At 37.5% G+C, this 17,023-nt stretch overlaps 1 protein-coding gene across 1 annotated transcript in view; it reads right to left on the reverse strand.

Annotated features, from left to right (window-relative positions):
• Positions 1 to 17,023, reverse strand: part of LOC137471478 (uncharacterized) — a 158,771-nt gene that overhangs the window by 84,834 nt on the left and 56,914 nt on the right. The window contains exons 10-14 of the mRNA XM_068185896.1: positions 16,020 to 16,283; positions 15,597 to 15,735; positions 10,977 to 11,138; positions 4,267 to 4,349; positions 320 to 424 (exon numbers count right to left, since the gene is read on the reverse strand). Coding sequence (XP_068041997.1) covers positions 320 to 424; positions 4,267 to 4,349; positions 10,977 to 11,138; positions 15,597 to 15,735; positions 16,020 to 16,283 — 753 coding nt within the window. The remainder of the gene's footprint in view (positions 1 to 319; positions 425 to 4,266; positions 4,350 to 10,976; positions 11,139 to 15,596; positions 15,736 to 16,019; positions 16,284 to 17,023) is intronic.

The following is a 17,023-nucleotide window of genomic DNA, read 5'->3' on the forward strand; positions in this document are numbered from 1 at the left end:
GTATTGCTCCTAAAATGCTGAAAAGATTATGCTGGAAATCTTTTTGCCTTTACTCCCCTGATACAGCTCCTCAAAACAATGTAGCAATGTCAAAATTGCATTCTCAGACAAAAAGTGCTTCCAATTTTTTTAATTCAACTTGAATAATAAATAATACTAAGAAGTCCAAGGAAATCCCATGGGTTTTGTTTTTTTGGTTTTTTGTTTGTTTTTTTTTTTTAGCCCAGTAACTTTCATCTAAAGGTAGATGCGTCTGTAATACACATATAGCAAGGCAAACTTTTGGGTTGTGAAACTCTTTGATGCTGAGATCACTTACCGCACAGAAAAGGTATATTTCTCCAAGTCTTCCAAATAAAAATTGCTCTCTGCAGATGTTTTCCCTCCTTCTTGGCTTGCATTGCTCTCGGGACCTGATTTTTCTCTACAACATTGGTGAGGTGGGTTATTCCAGCTGATCTTTAAATGAAAATATGAAACAAATTAGAATATGAAGGTAATTAGTTGGGCACAGCTAGCAAGGTAAGAGGTGCCACTTTCTCTGTTTTGAATTCTAGCTCTGTTTTCACTCTATAACAAACGTGGGAAACAGCAGTGGTAAAGCTGCTTTGAGTATGTATTCAAAACACTTTGAATAGACTAACCTATTTCAATTGGAAGGGACCTACAACAAGAATCTGTGGTCCATTTCAGGGCTGGCCAAAAGTTAAAGCTCTTAAGGACACTATCCAAATGCCTCTTAAACACTGACAGGCTGGGGACATCAACCACCCCTCTAGGAAGCCTGTTCCAGGCTTTTGGCCATCCTCTCAGTAAAGAATTGCTTCCTGCTGTGCAGTTTGAGCCTCCCCTGGTGCATCTTTGAAACATTAACATGTCCTATCACTGGATAAAAGCAAGAAGATCTCAGCACCTCCCTTTCCACTTTCCCTCCCCAGAAAGCTGAAGAGAACAACACTTTCCCTCCCCTGAAGCTGCTTTTCTCCAAGCAAGACAAATCCTCCACCACCCCTGACAGGACATGCCTTTCAGACCCCTATTTCCCCCTCCTCTGGACAAATCCAAGGACCTTTTCCACCTTCTAAAATCGTGGGGCCTGGAGCTGCACACAGAATATTTTTCCGTGAATTGATTTATGCTCCTTTGTCCTATGTGACAAACCCTCTCTTGGAGGTGCAAGCTCATGGTGACACCAGCAGTCAGCCACTCTTCCTCTGCTCAATTGCTTTTTCCAGTGTTGCACACCACACTCTGCCAGTGCAAAAATCTGGACATGTCCTTAGTTAGCCATATGGAGGGAACTGATCTGGGAATTGAGTTAATACTGTTTGGCTTTTTTTTTCCCTTTTTTTTTTATTAACTGGGTTAGCTCTCAGCTGGACCCAATCTGATCCAGGCCACCCTGCCCCAGTTGCCAGCACAAAGGGGAGGGACAGTACTGCATCGTTCAGTGCTGGTGCCAGTTTATGCTCATTTAAATTACTCTTTGAGCTACAAAAGTAGAGGATCCTGATCTGTGCTCATCCCTGGAATAACACCTTTGCATGCACAGCCTCTGATTCAGCGCTGGCATCGCCTCCAGATTCCCTGGATGTTTGCTCCTGGACAAAGAGCCAAACATCACTTCCACCAAGAGACACAATGGGGTCATAATTTACCAGACAAACATCTGCAGGTGACTTCCATGACAATATCTATTAATACCTTCCCAGGCACAATACCAAACTCTGCAACGGTTTTGCTAACATTTAGTGAACAAATCTAGAGAGGACAAGCAGTTGGATGCATTGTTGCAGTCATGTCACTATACACTTTGCTAATTACGAAAACTACAAAGTTTTTTTCTTTAGGTTTGTTGTATTCTGTTTTGGTTTTTTTACTCTGTAAACCATTTTGCTTTAAAAGGTGAATTTGTATTCTGAATCTTGCATTACATGGATCTCATGCATGTTTTGAACTTCAGCCACACGACTGCCCAACTTTATACCCTAGAAGTGAAGGTTTCAGAATCAGTAGTGTGTGCAAGGCACCTTGTTTGCACTGACATTTTCTCCATTAAACTATTCCTGTGCAAAGTAGATGTAAAGACATTATTTAAGACATAAATCCCAAAGGTGTTAAATAGTATTATGAGTTAATTTCTCTGAGACTGTGTTTGCTCGTCTGAGGTACAAAAAGCAGAAACTCAGTCATCTGCATGAGGTTGGAATTATAACCACAGAATATGTTTTACTTCTCTCAGAAGTCACTGACTGTGAGCATTCTCTTTTATTGCTACCATTGCTATATCTTATAGCTATATTCAATATCTTAATACATGCAGTGGTTTGCACAGTTATTGTGTCAAAAGCTGAATTGCTGCTAAACCCATCACTCAAAATACACTTAGAGGGAGACCATTTGCAATTCTTTAGCATAGATGAATTTGAAGGTAGGGAAGGTAAAGCAGAGAAATCTATATTCCCCAAAAAGTTGAGGTCAGACTCAAAGACCTTTCTCATTCCTTTTGCTATTAAAATAATTATTAAAATAAAATAAAATAAAATAAAATAAAATAAAATATCTGTTTACAAAAAGAAAAGAGACTTCTGAAGAGAATAAACCGCTATATGAACTTTTGTCTTCTTCTTTAAGTCTGTTCTTTGCATTAGTTTGTCATTGTTCCCTATATACAGTTGTTAGGTAAAGTTATTTTAGAAGATGTTATTCAGAGATACAATTAGGCCCAAATTATATAAATCAGGCCAAATGCCTAAATCTTGAACATGCTAAAACAAGGCTCTTTCTGAACATTCTGATCTCATTAAAAATATGGGGCTCTCACAATCTCTGAAAGGCGATTTCACATGCTCACATTTCTTTTGTGCAGAAGGATTCTCGTAAGAGGCTCAGTTCAGAAATCTATTCAAACATGTCAATAACTGTAAGCTTGTGAGTCATTTCAGTGAGACCAAAGGGACTAGACAGTGCTGAATTGCCCATGGGTTTATGCACCTCACTGAAACCAGGTCACTTTAATGTGGCTTTGAGAGCCACCCACAACTGAGGTTCCTATAAGACTATGGTATTTTGTTCAAAGGCATTGTGCTATTATGGGATTGTAGGAAATGAATTTCACTCTGCCACTCCCATGGGTTGGGTCGGGTTGCTTTGCCCATTACACCCACTCCATCGGTCCTTAAATCATCCCTCCTCTAGATAGAAGGCTAAACACACTCACACATGCACACCTCAGTCTGCAGCTAAATTTATATGAAACTCTGTTTTCCTCAAGTTATCCTTGTCTTCATGAAGAAATAAATCACTTGGAAACTTAGATATTAAAAAGCAAGGGAATATCCAGCTGGACAATCTGGTTTTGCTCACAAATGTAAATCATCACTCTACTAAAGTTAAAAGTTGTAATTACCATCCCCAGCCATTGAATATTTGTGCTACACTACACAAGTTTTTGGGTACTCTGAGTGCTGTGGTGATTTTTTGTTATGGGCAATTAAAAGGATTAAAATGCTTCAGAGTGTATCTAGAAAAGGGTGAGACAAATTATCAGAATGATTAATTTGAATGTTCATGTTTGCAGTTCATTCACTGCAGCCATGCTTATTTAAGGAGAGAAGTGGAGCAACACTTACTGAGAAAAAATTGCAACTATCATTGGAAAATACCTAATTTAATAATATAGTGCAGAGAGAAGTAATTTTCAGGAATACAAAATTTCCTTTGTGTCTTGGTTCTCAGGATCTACATTAAGTCTGAAAGCTTCAGTAGCATCTCGCCCTGAAAGTGTTATCATGTTGCAGATAAAATTCCATGGTAACTTGTACTGAGGACACAATATCTGTTCACAAATTAATTATGTCCTTGGCCATACTAGAAATACATATACTACAATTTTCTGATGGTCTTCTGCACAAGTACATGAGAGCTTGAAGCTTATGGATGCATATGAAACCTATCTCATGTTTACACATTACTGAAATTATATCATCCTGCAGCTTGATCAAGCTTCTGCTGTTTGATTGCTTGGTGGTCTTTCCTACTCCTCCTTTGAAGTTTCATTGCTGGAGAGATTAACTATACAGGAGACAGCAATACACCAGCTCATGTGAAGCCTTATTGTGGCTATTAAAAAAATCACAGGGATAGATTATAGAAACACAACAACCAGAGCAAGCAAGTGCACAAATCATTCTCAAATGGCACAAGCTCCAGTGGCTTCTCTGTGAGCTTTAAGGGAGATGGTGATGTTCATATCAAGACCAGTACCTTGTGATGTCCTTCTTGGACTTCCTTCAGCCAAAATGAGCCACAGTGCTTGTCTGCATTGCCAGGGCAATCTTGGTAATCCTCTGTAAGGAAAAAAAAAAACCAAAAAAAAACAAAAAAAAAATTATTGTTATATTAGTGCACAAGGTAAACCTCTGGAAAGGATGCAGCTGTGTTTTGGTCCCTCTCCCAACAAGATGCTGACTGACTTCAGGCTGATCATTTTTCCCCCCCCATCTGAGTTATAAATAGGTGGTTATTTCTTTCCTACATTCTGAAAGTGTTAGTATGATAAAGGTGGAGAAGACTTCAGATGCTGTGGTGTTGAAAATAACAATTGCATAGATGAAAAACAGGAGGAAAATTAGAAATAAAGAAATAATAGACACAAGAACAGTGATACAGGAGGGTATTTTAAACACCCCGGGAAGTGTTCTTCAGAAGACAGAAGGAGGTTAATTTTCTTATATGGGCATAGTTGTGGACCAAGAATGAGGCATAGGGACATGAAGTACTTGAATAAATGTTTCTTAGAAAACACAAGTCATGTGGTCCCTCAAGCTCCTGAAAAGCAGTGACCTGTGGAATAAACAAAAATGTACTCCCACATCATAGTAAGCAGTGGTGTGGCAAAAATAAAGGTCTGTATTACACATTTTAATGTATGGCACATGGCGAATAAGCCATAAACACACTTAACAATTATTTCTTTTTTTTTTTCTTTTGAAGTTATTTTGAGTTCCACGCAGTAAAAGACAGTCAAGTGTATTTTAAATTACAGTACAAGAAGGATCTGCTCTTAGGTGTTACAGTGGTTGATACACAATATATGCACATACAATGTCACAGTTTTAAAAGTCTGTTTGTGGACACACCTATGGATACATTTCTTTCTTTCTAAATATATATACACTCATGTACCGGTGTATATATGTCAAGGAATGAGGAATTTACAGATATTTACATCATCTGGGGTGAAAGAAGAGGTCTACTGAAATCAGCAAGACAGCTTAAAATACAGCTGCTGGGTATGTCACATGTGTGCACACATGCAGTATAACCTGTTCAAACTTTCTCTACGTATTTTGTATATGGGATACCTGTATGGACCCATAAACACACATTAAAATATAAATATACCTTTGTAAATATGGTTCCTGTGGTTTTCTTTATTTAATTTCCCTTCTTCTTTTCTTTTTTTCCCCAGTACACAAAAATGGGTTTCCAAACAGCCTCGCTGAAATGATGAATACTTTAACAATGTTTTTGGAGTCAAATGAATAAAGCAGTAATTATCTTGGCAAAAAAAAAAAAAAAAAGGGACAATAAAAAGAATAAACAATAATATTCTACATTTAAGAAAAGGGAGGGAGAGGGAACTCAAGTCTGTTATTTAATCACGATGTGCTCTTTTTATATTTTATTTGTAAGACTCTGAATGCTCTTTTCTTTCCATACCAGTGAGCTCATTGCATTAATTCCTCATAGATTTCTCTGAACAATTTTTGCTAAGTAAAAACACAATGTAATTCTTTAATGGCTGTAACAGTAAGAAGCTGCTTAAATTAAAGATCAATAAAAAGTACAGAAAAAATGAAAATAAATAAATAAAAGAGGAGATGGGAAATGCCTGCAATTAGACAGGATGAAAAATCTAAAAAGAAATTAAATTTAGTTGTAATACATTTCCCATTCTTTTCTTCATGAAAATTACTACTGAAGTGGTTTTTTTCTGTAATTTAAATGTTAAGCTGCCAGATGTGTGTCTCATGCTTGAAGAGTTGAAGCTTTGCATTATTTAGCATATTAAGATTCACAGAATTTAAAAAAGGGTTCCTTTATTGCCTGGAGGTTCTAATTAAGTAAACCTTAGCCTGGTACATTTAAAACTTGCAATACAAGAGATTTTACTTCCTTTTTTTCTCAGTAGCCAAATCTCATCAATATAATAAATATGGAAAATACTTAAGATGATACAATTTTTCTTTGGCTTGAGGAATTAAACCTATCTATTATTTTAAGAAGTTTTTAATAGAGGCCAGCAATCAGAAAGACATTTAAAGACTCCAGCCTACTTTTTAATCATAGGAGTTGCTCCTACTTAGTGGCTGGGGGGAAGGGAATGTGTCTTATAAAACTGAGCTGTGTAGAAATTGTTTCTTCCACATGCAAAAAACAAAGCAGTTCTGAGAGAGAAATGAGAACCACACAGTTCTTTATTATTAAATTGCATTTTACCTTTTTATAACTTTTTATAATTGACCACAGAATACTAATAAAGCATTAATTAGCTGCACTATCAGCAATTTGTTCCTTGAAGGAGTTGGGACTGCTGCATCAGAAACTGTAATAGCACAGAAATTCCTTTGACATAGAGTACCCATAAATCATACCTTAAACACAGTTATTTTTGCCATTTTAGAAAATGTCAAAGGTGTCAACTTTGTCCAGATATAACACTTAGCAATGACTATTTTAGTAAATTGACTCAAAATACATTTTGTTCCCTGACAGGGGAACATAATATCATTCATGATAAAAATGAACAATTTGAGGAGGAGAAAACAGCACCAAGAAAGAATGATCAAAGAAAAGTATCATAGCTGTGACAAAGGCACAGTGGCAAATGTAGACTCTCTGTTAATAGGTTTATTTGGAAGTCAAGAAACATATGCATAAAAGCAGAAAAATATTATTACACCAGAACATGGAAAAGACAGTAAGATTTTTTAACCCAAAGTTATAAATCTTTGATCAACTATTAATAAGAAGTCCAGCAGAATAGTTTAAATGTCTACATTCATATCAAACAAATAGAAAAAATAGGTTGGCATTTTTCCCACCACTGTGGAACGGGCACGACAAAACTAATGCCTGGATTTGGAAAATCATGGTGATATGAAGGTTATTTGCAGACTATGACAATACTGATAGCAGTCATTTTTGAGTCATATTAAGTTCCAACCAAATAGTTTAGACACTACACAGATCATGCCTGATAAGGAATACAAAGAAAGGGTTACTGGTACAAAATCACTGAGCTCTGCTGGGACCTAAGTTTTTAAAATACCCTGGAAAGAGGTTGGAAACAAAAACATTATTGCTACTCTATTAACTTTCTCCACATCAGCCTTCTCAAGGCAATAGCAGAGCATAATAGTATGGTCTTTAAAATCACCCTTCAGAGGGTGTCTTACTGCTTCCTAACCCTTGGAGAATAAAACTTACTCATTTTTTACCCCCTGCCTTCAGTCTAGACGTTATCATCTTTGGTTATGTCTTCTGTAACAAGTACTGTGGTGCAACAGGAGTGAACCTGTAGAATGAAACCAAGGGACACCACTGAACAGTGGGGACCCCACTCTGTGTTGAAGATTTCATGTCAGACCAGCTTTTTAGTCTGGTCCTGGTAACTGATGGCCCACTGCGTACATCTAAAGTGCATCCCCTTGCTCAGCTTCACCATAAATGCATATAGGGCTGATATTGCACAATATTTGTTATTCACCGTAAATGCATCTAGGGCTGATACTGCACAATATTTACTATTTGTGTATGGGGGGCATGGGGAGTCTAAATGATTTTTTTTAATATGGGCCAAAAAGAAATCGCACAGCTAGGAAATTACCTTACACAAATTTGATGGGAACTACTTGTGATTTAGATGGGGCCAAAGAAAAGAAGGAAAGTGCAGTCCCTTCTGATAGCTGCAACCTCTCTTTAAGTCAGTAGGAAAGGGTTTTAGAGTCGTACAATCCAAGAGTGGAGCAGAAGACAAAGAAATCACCACAGCAGGAATAGAAAATAAGATGAAGATCCTATTTAGACTCCTTTCTGAGTAATGCACTAGTTTATGGGAAATCAAATAGCATGGTAAGAGTTGGAAAATTGAAGAGTTTGGATTGTGTGGATTGTGAAAGAGGTTTCAGCCATATGAGGCTCTGCCTCTGGGGCTATACCTGTATTAAAAAATGAGACACAAGCAATCTTCATTTTAAAAAATCACTTTGTTTCCTTTAAAGTGGCATCCATGAAGAATTACCAATGAGAACAGCCTTTTTTTGGTTTTTTTGTTTATTTGTTTAGGTAATTATTTTTTCATCTGCATACAAATTTTATGTAGAAGCAAACAGCACCTCAGTAGGGAAAGAACATTATTGCAATATAAGGAGAAATATTACAGTGAAGATTCACTGGTTTTCATAAAATTGTTTCTGAAATGCTTGTAAGCATAAATACAATCCTCTCAATGAAACAATTTCTCACTTATATAAACACATTTTAACAAATGTAAAGCCTCCTCTCCAAAGGAAATGATAAAATTAGAATGAAGCTGGTTTTTTATTTGGTATTTTGATATTGAAGGAACATCTTAATAAATTCTGAACACTGTTTTGAGTGTTATCTGCTGCTACTGTAATAAGCCCCTTGGTTAGCCTGATACCATCTTTGCTTAGACATTATTCTGAAGCTTTGCTCTGACAGAAATGTCTTTTGATGTCATGAAAGGACACAATTACTTCCCAACGTTTCTCCACAAATGCAGGAAGGGTGTTGAATTTGAAATCTTAAATATGAACAATATTGAACATCTTATTTTAAATACTGTTTGTTTTAGAGCACAGGCATCAAACAAAAGATTCCTTCTGAGGTAGAAGGTGTGAAAAAAGGAGCTAAAACTTTATCCTGGGTATGCCCTAGAAAGGTCATAGAATAGAGAGCTGAAGGAATCACAGGGGGTCTGTCAAACCCCAAAAACGAGCAGAATGCCAGTTGATTGTAACAGTTTGACTAACAATAGTCATGAGAAATATTTCATGTGTTTCCAGGCGTTTTACTTGTGGTACATGCATAACTGGGGGCTTTGAAAAAAGAAATTAGGCTTCATATGAGAGAAAGGCTGGGGATAAAGAACCTGCTGGAATGAGTATTGGTGGAGAAAAAAATGCAAGCACTGTTGAAGCTTCAAATTAAATATCCGGTACAGAATAAATCCTAGTTTATATGTCATCCTGTAGAAAGTATCTAGGGATTTCAAAATGAAGCTTTTTTTCTCTCCATCATTCTGAGAGCAGATAATGAGTTCAGTGGTGACATTACTGACAGTGTTCCATCACAGAAAATATATACTTTAGTGATGTGACTTTTGAAACAAGTTTTTCATTAAAATAATATGCAATAGATGCAGTACCAGAAACTGAGCTCATTTAAGAAAATTTCTGTTGTCTCATGAATAAAGACAAGCAAAAAACTTTCTTCACCTAATTCAAAGTCCATGGATATTTTGGAGATCTGCTTGTAGCTCGGGTAAACTCAGATTTTTTTTTTTTTTTTAAATTCCTCAGTCAAATACAGTATTATCTCTTAAATATACCTAGTCAGTTCTGATGATGATGATACGAAATACTGCTCTTTGAACCTTGCATTGGTAAAAGTTGCATTGGTAAAGGTTGTGGCAATTCAGTACCTTTCCAAATCAAGGCACTTCTGTAACTGCATCATTTCAGGGTATTTGTAAGAGGTTGTCTTGAACTGAAAATGTGGGTTCTAAAATGCTGTGTTTGCCCCCAGGTCTCTGCCAAACTCTACATAAATATTTTGAATAAAAATTCAACATGCTAGTTTTAGATCTAGATAAACATTAGTGATGGGAAGAGGGAGAAGGAATACCTATCTACCTGCACAACTAATAACTGGGTTTTGAGAAACACTCTAAAGGTAGAAACACTCTAAAGGTTTACACAGATAAGAGGTAGCTGTCAGACCTCAGGTAGCTCTCTCTTACCTAATATTTCACAGTTCAGTGTCTAACCATGACCTATTACAGCTTCCTGGTAGAGAAGGAAAGTCACCCTCTCCTTCAAAAGGTGTGATTAATTTATTCCCACCTGCACTTTCATCTCTACGCACTGGCCTGGACTATGAAGTGGGAGTAGATATCCAGGTATCCTCGGTACCTTCAAATCCCTGCCCCATGGTAAATCCACCTCTGGCCATCATGGTGGTCGTTGAGTTTAGGAGAGAACCTAGGGGTTATATTACTCAAGTCTCAGAGAAATACTTTTTACCTGGGACTTCAAAACAAAACAAAAAACAAACTAAAATATAAAATCCCAAAAACAATCAATAGAAAAATAAACAAATAAACAAAATCAAGAGAATAAAAAAAAACCATAGCATCTTGCAGGCTTTGCCTTCGGAAGAAATCCCATGTCCCAGAAGCAAATGTTACCTGATGTAAATACAGACAGGCATTTTTATGTAATTTAGCTCAGCACAATTAACAAAGGATATTGCTATTAACGTGCTGCAGGAAGAAAAAGTACTTCCCAAGCACCTAACAGCAACATGTTGTGATCCATGGATATAAATGACCAAATAAAATGAAAGGATGTAAAAATGTCACGGAAACACCAGCCATAATCTAATGTTGTCAGTGCACTGCACACACACCTTGTAATTACTAACACATTTGGCCTACAAATATATTTTAGACAGGGGAGTCCGCCGCTTCTGTACCTTTTTCCCTAAGTTGCTTTTGATCCCTAACAATTGATTTAAACTCTTCCATCACTTCCTTTGCTCAGTGAAATAATGATGAGATGATATCACAGGGTGAGGGGGAAGGCAAATGAGGGAATTTACACACATGCAAGGCAGATCTACTTGCAAACTTTCAGTAAATTAAGTAACGCAATAAAAGTCCTAACCTGCTGGAAGCATTTTAAGCTCTTCTCTTTTCCTCACAGCTTCTTCTGACACACACGCTTCTGCTCCTCTTGCAGCATTAAACTGCTTTTCCACTTCCTTTACAACAGTCGGAATACTTCCCTTATGGGTGTCAGGATCTTTCGGGGAGGTCAGAGGTTGCCCTGCAGAGGAAATGACAAGCTGTGAAATGTAAAAGAACAATTCCTTCCACATGTTTCCTTGCTCCAGGAGCAGTAAGGGGCTGTCAGCTAGCATCACGATGGGATGGGCCAGGCCTTTGTCTTAGCAGTCCTGTCAAAACTAATTTACAATTAAAGACCTGTGCAACTGTTTAAAGCTTTACAACCCTGGCGAGTTTCAAGGACTGCTGAAGCCAAGTGGTACAAACCAATCTTATTATTAACAGCCAGGCAGACAGACAGAAGGAAGACAGACCAAAAAATACTCTAAATTGTACAGTAACCAGAAAAACTGTACACCTGAATATTGTCTCTCTCTATAATATTTATTTCTATTATAAGTTCATAGTCTGAGAACTAAAAACATTTCAGTGGTACTAACTTTTCTTCTGGTTGATGCATAGGGCACAGGAGCCACATGAACTGCTGTTAGACAGCAAACATTGTATGGGGAAAGAAAAAATAAAGTACAAGGGAAAAATGAGATATTTGTTCAATGTAAAAAAAAAAAAATAAAAGTGTCCTTAAAACCAATCTCAAATAGCTGCATTTTTTTTCTTTTTGCTCCCATAGTAGAGGAGGGATGTATAAGGGACAAGCAGACTTTCTGGAAAGATTTTAGATTCAGAAAATCTGCATCTAGGTGTTTAGTCCAACACAAAACAGCTGAGGTAGAGGAAGTCTTTCTGTGTGACAAATCTACCCAGCAAAGCAATAGCAACAAATATTTCTGCTAGCCTTGACACTGGGAGCACTGTATTCATGGTAACAGAACACTGTACCAGTTCTATTATAGCAAGATCATCCTGGTGCTGGGACCTAACTAGCCTGGCTACCTTTGAACACTTTCCCTCAAAATCTTGTCTGATAACACCTGCTCCCTAGCATAGTCAGGCTAAGTAAAACTCCTTTCTTGATTTCACACTCCAGAGCTTGGGAAAATTACTGCTTAAAAAAAATGCACAATCAGTGCACTTTACCGGTAAACTCTTTAGGTTCACCAAAAATACACAAAATTTAGCACTAAAGAATAGAAAAATACTGCTTCAGTATCCTAATCCTCAGCGACTGTTCCACCTTCTGCCTTATAAGAGAAGTTTTTAGGCTTTGAGTGCACATCATTATATGCTGGTACAGTGCTGACCATAGCTTCAGGACTTCAAAATGGCCAAGCTTAAAGTGGTATGAACAAGTCAACTGGAATGAGGAAGGTTTTCCTTTGGTTCTAAAAACTACAGCAGATAACATCATCCCTATCTTCCACTTGCCTGTTTTATCTGATCACAAGTTCAGATGAGCACAAAATGGTGTTTGTGTGTCAAGTCAGACCAACAGCACAGCTGCAAAAGAAAGCATTTGGATGAAGGCTCCCAACAAATGTGGAGCAACACTTTCCAAATGAGCCGGTGTCTGGCCTAAAAGTGTTTGATCTGTAGAACCAACATATGAATGCTGTCCATCAGCTTTTCTGAGGATGAAAGGGCTGCCAATTCCAAAAAAATACTGTTATGTTGACATTTTGCACATGTGAATCCCCTCTTCCTGTGGATGTTAAAGTCAAAAGGGGTCTTGCTGGATTTCACTGTGAGAACGTTTTCTTGATGGATTTGTATATTTAGTGTCTATATGGAGACTCACAGTTTTGAAGTTCTCATGCATTTTAGAAACCCTTGTTACTTAGATCCAAGCCTACCAAAGCAACATTCCTGGTAGTTGCATCAAATTTTCTTACCTAAGCTCCTTCTACTAGATCTGTTACCACCTTTCACACAACAGTAGATAACGAATTCTACTCAGAAATTGCCATTTATTCTCTGACAGGGACTGTTGATCCTGTAAGGGGCAACAATTGAACAGCAGAATATTTTCCCAAGAAAAGCAAAGGATGGTGGTGGCAAAAGCAGAAGCTGTCTTCTGCTATGAACCTATTAGAGAATACCACTTCAAAAGAATGGAGAGAAGATATGGTTTGGACTAAGAGACACGCCAGATCTGATAATGTGCATCTTTGATCTGCAAAGGAGGTAGAATGGGGGGTATTATGTTGCATTTCCCTGCACTATGCTCTAGACCAGAGAGCCTGTGCAGCAGGGAAGAGCTTTACCTAGCCCTACATGGAGCTGTAGCTTAAAAGAATAATGTAGCCTGGAGTTAATGGAAATAATACGATGGTTCTGTTTTAAACCTCTAAAACCAAGACAAACTTGAAGTGAAGGCTAAAACACCATCTCCTAACCTGCTTTATTTCGCTTATATGTTGCAGTACCACATATGGTATTGATATATAAGATCACTCACTATTTAGACTACTGCAGTAGAGGGAGTTACAGAGCACCCGTCTTCATTTAGACTGTTCTTGCTTTCTCTGGTTTGTGTCTCAACCTTAATGTCACTCTAACAGAGCTTTCCCCTCCCCACCCCTGTTTTTGGTGGTTTAACAGATATAATACCATATTTATAGGACATATCAATGTGCTACAGCTTGCCACAGATCATAAACACATTTTTCTGCTGGAAATGTTGAAGTTGTGATTTTCACCACGTGATCTCCAGTTCTCTAAGGTTTGTTCCTTTAATTGTAAATAGCCAGAAAGTCATCAAGCTAGCATTTAATAAACTTTTAATTTGAAAAGGATTACCACATGTTGTGTTTGTTTACCCATTATTAAATCTCTTAGCAACATATCACCAGCAGAAACAGCATACTGTAGCACTGCATAGATACATTAAAAAACAAACCCATGGGGGATATTGGCAGCTAATAATATCTTAAAGAACACTCCAAGAAAAATAAATAAATATAAGCAATATCAAAAACTACTCCTAAAAGTTTTGTTTGTGCAAATCTGTTTGGTAGGAAAATTATAGATCTTTCATGATCTCCTTATCGGAAAATTTTAGAGGTCTACATGCAAAATAGGACACACACTAATGCTCTTTTTCAGTTCTTAAAAACATATCTTTCTTGACTTTTCAAACTGAGCATCATGAGTTTTTCCAAGTGTTTCCAGAAAGCATGACCTATTTAGCTGCACCTTCTATGTGCAGTTCCAAATGCATGTGAAGATTGATGGTAGGACCAAACAAGTTTGATCCGTTAAGAGTTTGTCCATAATTCTTCACTGCTGATAAGTGTTGCCTGCAATTCCTACCTTTTGGATCCACTATTCATGGTTTGCTGCATCTCAAAGCAACTTAGCAGATGTGTAGAAGATATATGACAACAAAAAAGACTTTAATCCTCAGTGTAGTGTATGTTTACACCTCCATGCTTCTCTTATCAGGGTGGTTTTATAAAAGCCTTTTGATCACAGTGCAGTTGCTGCTTAGCCTAAAAGCATCTCAGGGCAAATCTCATTTTCTTTATCTCTTAAATCACCGCTAACTGTCTGAAAAATACTTCTCCTGGAGTCTTTTCAAGCTATACTTCCAACCTCAGCTGCCCATTTACCATGCTAAATGATTATTGCTTCTGCGTTCTTTCTTTCCTTTCCATAGCCTCTTCTTTCTCCTCCTGTGCCATCTACAGTGCTTCACTACTGCTGTTCTCAAATGCCTAAGAAACCTCTGTCCTGAAGAAATAATTCTCTGTTTCAGATCTGCACATAATATTCACACATACACTATAATCTATGAGTTGGCTGAACAGTTCATTAAACAAGAAAGAATATGGAAATATCTGCATAGCAAAAATAAATTATTTTTGTTCATGGCAGTCTCATCCCACATGCTGAAATAAGAAAATAACGACAGCAACGTCCTGACATTCTTCTCATTACTGGATTTCTACCAGTAGAGGAGCAATTGGCGAGTCCATTGCAATATGCTCAAATAGCTACATCAGAAGGTTCACAGAGACCAGGGAGGACCAGTCTGAAAGAAACATTCAGTGATTTCTTGAGAAAGCTTCTGGGGAGGTCTGCTGTACACAAGCAAATGATAATTGTCCTTCCTATGGGTTATCACTTGATTGAATCTTAACAGAATTTCAGAAGAGTAGCATAAGGCATGCTTCTGATGCCAGAACTATCATCCTGCCAAATCTGAAGTCCTTGTTGCAGCCCAGGGAGGTGCTAAAGTTCTTCCAGAAGTACACAAAAAAGCATCTTTTTCTTTTCTCTTCCTGCAAGCTTGGAGCCATAAACAGCTAAACTGTTATTGCTGTGACATTCCAAGCATTATTCAGCCTTAAGCATAGGCCAGCATAGCCATTCCATCCTCAGCAATGAGGCTGGTTTGAATTGCTCACACCTGAAAACAAAGTTAAACCACCTTAATAAAAAGAGTCAGAGTATTCTTGCTATAATACATGTTGGACACACATCTGAATGAAGAAAATCTAGCTTAACAAGAACAATAATGACTAGCCAACACTGAAAGGAAACTATGGGTTGATCCAGTGAAAATCTGAATGTAAACATCAAACTTTGAATCCATCACCTTGTGGTCCAGACTGTACAGCCTTTTCTGAGACACCATTCTTTTCAGCAGTGCTTGAAAAGATAAGAAGTTCGGGTGGCAGATGAACATGCATACCACACTTATTTTTCTTATCTGAATCCTGCGGTAGTTTAATTATCTAGGAAGAAGGGGGAAAAAAAAAAAAAGTAGTTCGGAATTCCACAAAGCCAGAACATGCTTGTTGTACACTGTTTGTGAAGCCTAGCAGTCCAAGATGTTGTTATAAGAATTTTAGGAAGTTCTTGCTTCCCTGTACTGTTTACTACAGTTTTCTCCCATATAATTTTCCCATGCTTACTGAATAAAGCAAACATCCCAGTAAATGGGAGATGAGCCACAACCTAATTTCAGAATCAAAAAGAAAAATATAGAGAAAACTAAACAATTTTTAAAAATACAAACCTGAAAGTAGAGATTGCATAACCAATGGTCCAAGTCCTGAGAAATAAAATTTTCAATTTTTTTGAATCGGTCAATTTTGGAGTCATAATGTCCTCTGAGGAAGGGACATTTAAATTTTCCCTCCAAAGCATTAAAATTGTTATCACATAAGGGAAAAGCTCCCCATCCCACTTCTCGATCAATCCAGGTATAGGTGCCACGAAGAAGGAAGAGTTCAAAGAGGAGTACCATGCCCGGTTTCATAGCTTTTCTATGTGGCAGAACCTAGAAAAGGAGGAAAAAATATTATTTGTTACAAAAACGTCACAAGGAAACTGACTTTTTTTTATTATATAAAGCTCTGCAAACATCATACCTTTGGTCCAATTTTGCATGCTAAAACAATTAACAACTCTTCCCAAAAATCATATATTTGAATGATTTTCCACTCCAACAAAAAACACTGTGCTTTTTCTTGTGTGATTATTTTATTATTTCTTTTCCCCTCTGCTTTCAGAAAGCATACATTTTCTGTCTTTATTTACCAGTGGTGGAAAAACACTGCCACTAGAAATCTTTAAGAGAGAATAACAAACCAACTTGGAAATCTGAGGTGTCCCTGTGAGGGCCTGCTGAGTTTCACCACTGGATTAGTTTTGCAGCAGCTTTGGAAAGTTCATCCAAACATCCAATAAGAACACTTGCACATTTGCTCCTCACTGAGTCACAAACTCTCCTCCACCCAGCTGTGGGAATGATGTTGGTACTTAATAGCCTTCTTCCTTTAATTTAAAGCTCTTAGTGAAAAGTATGTGAACCTCAGTGTAGGGTTTAAAAGGATTTTGAGGTTAAAAGTCCTCAGAGAGAACTGGCAAATACAGTTTACACTTTTCATAAGATAGGTATAGATATTCTTCTGAGCAGCTTGGAGGTGTGGAAGAGGGTTACCAATGCCTTGGGGCCAGAAGCAATTGTGTTCCCATGGCAAAGACTTGAAATCTAGTGGTGAAGAAACATTCTGGAGT

The sequence above is a fragment of the Anomalospiza imberbis genome, chromosome 1 (genome assembly GCF_031753505.1).
Source record: "Anomalospiza imberbis isolate Cuckoo-Finch-1a 21T00152 chromosome 1, ASM3175350v1, whole genome shotgun sequence".
Classification (NCBI taxonomy): domain Eukaryota; kingdom Metazoa; phylum Chordata; class Aves; order Passeriformes; family Viduidae; genus Anomalospiza; species Anomalospiza imberbis.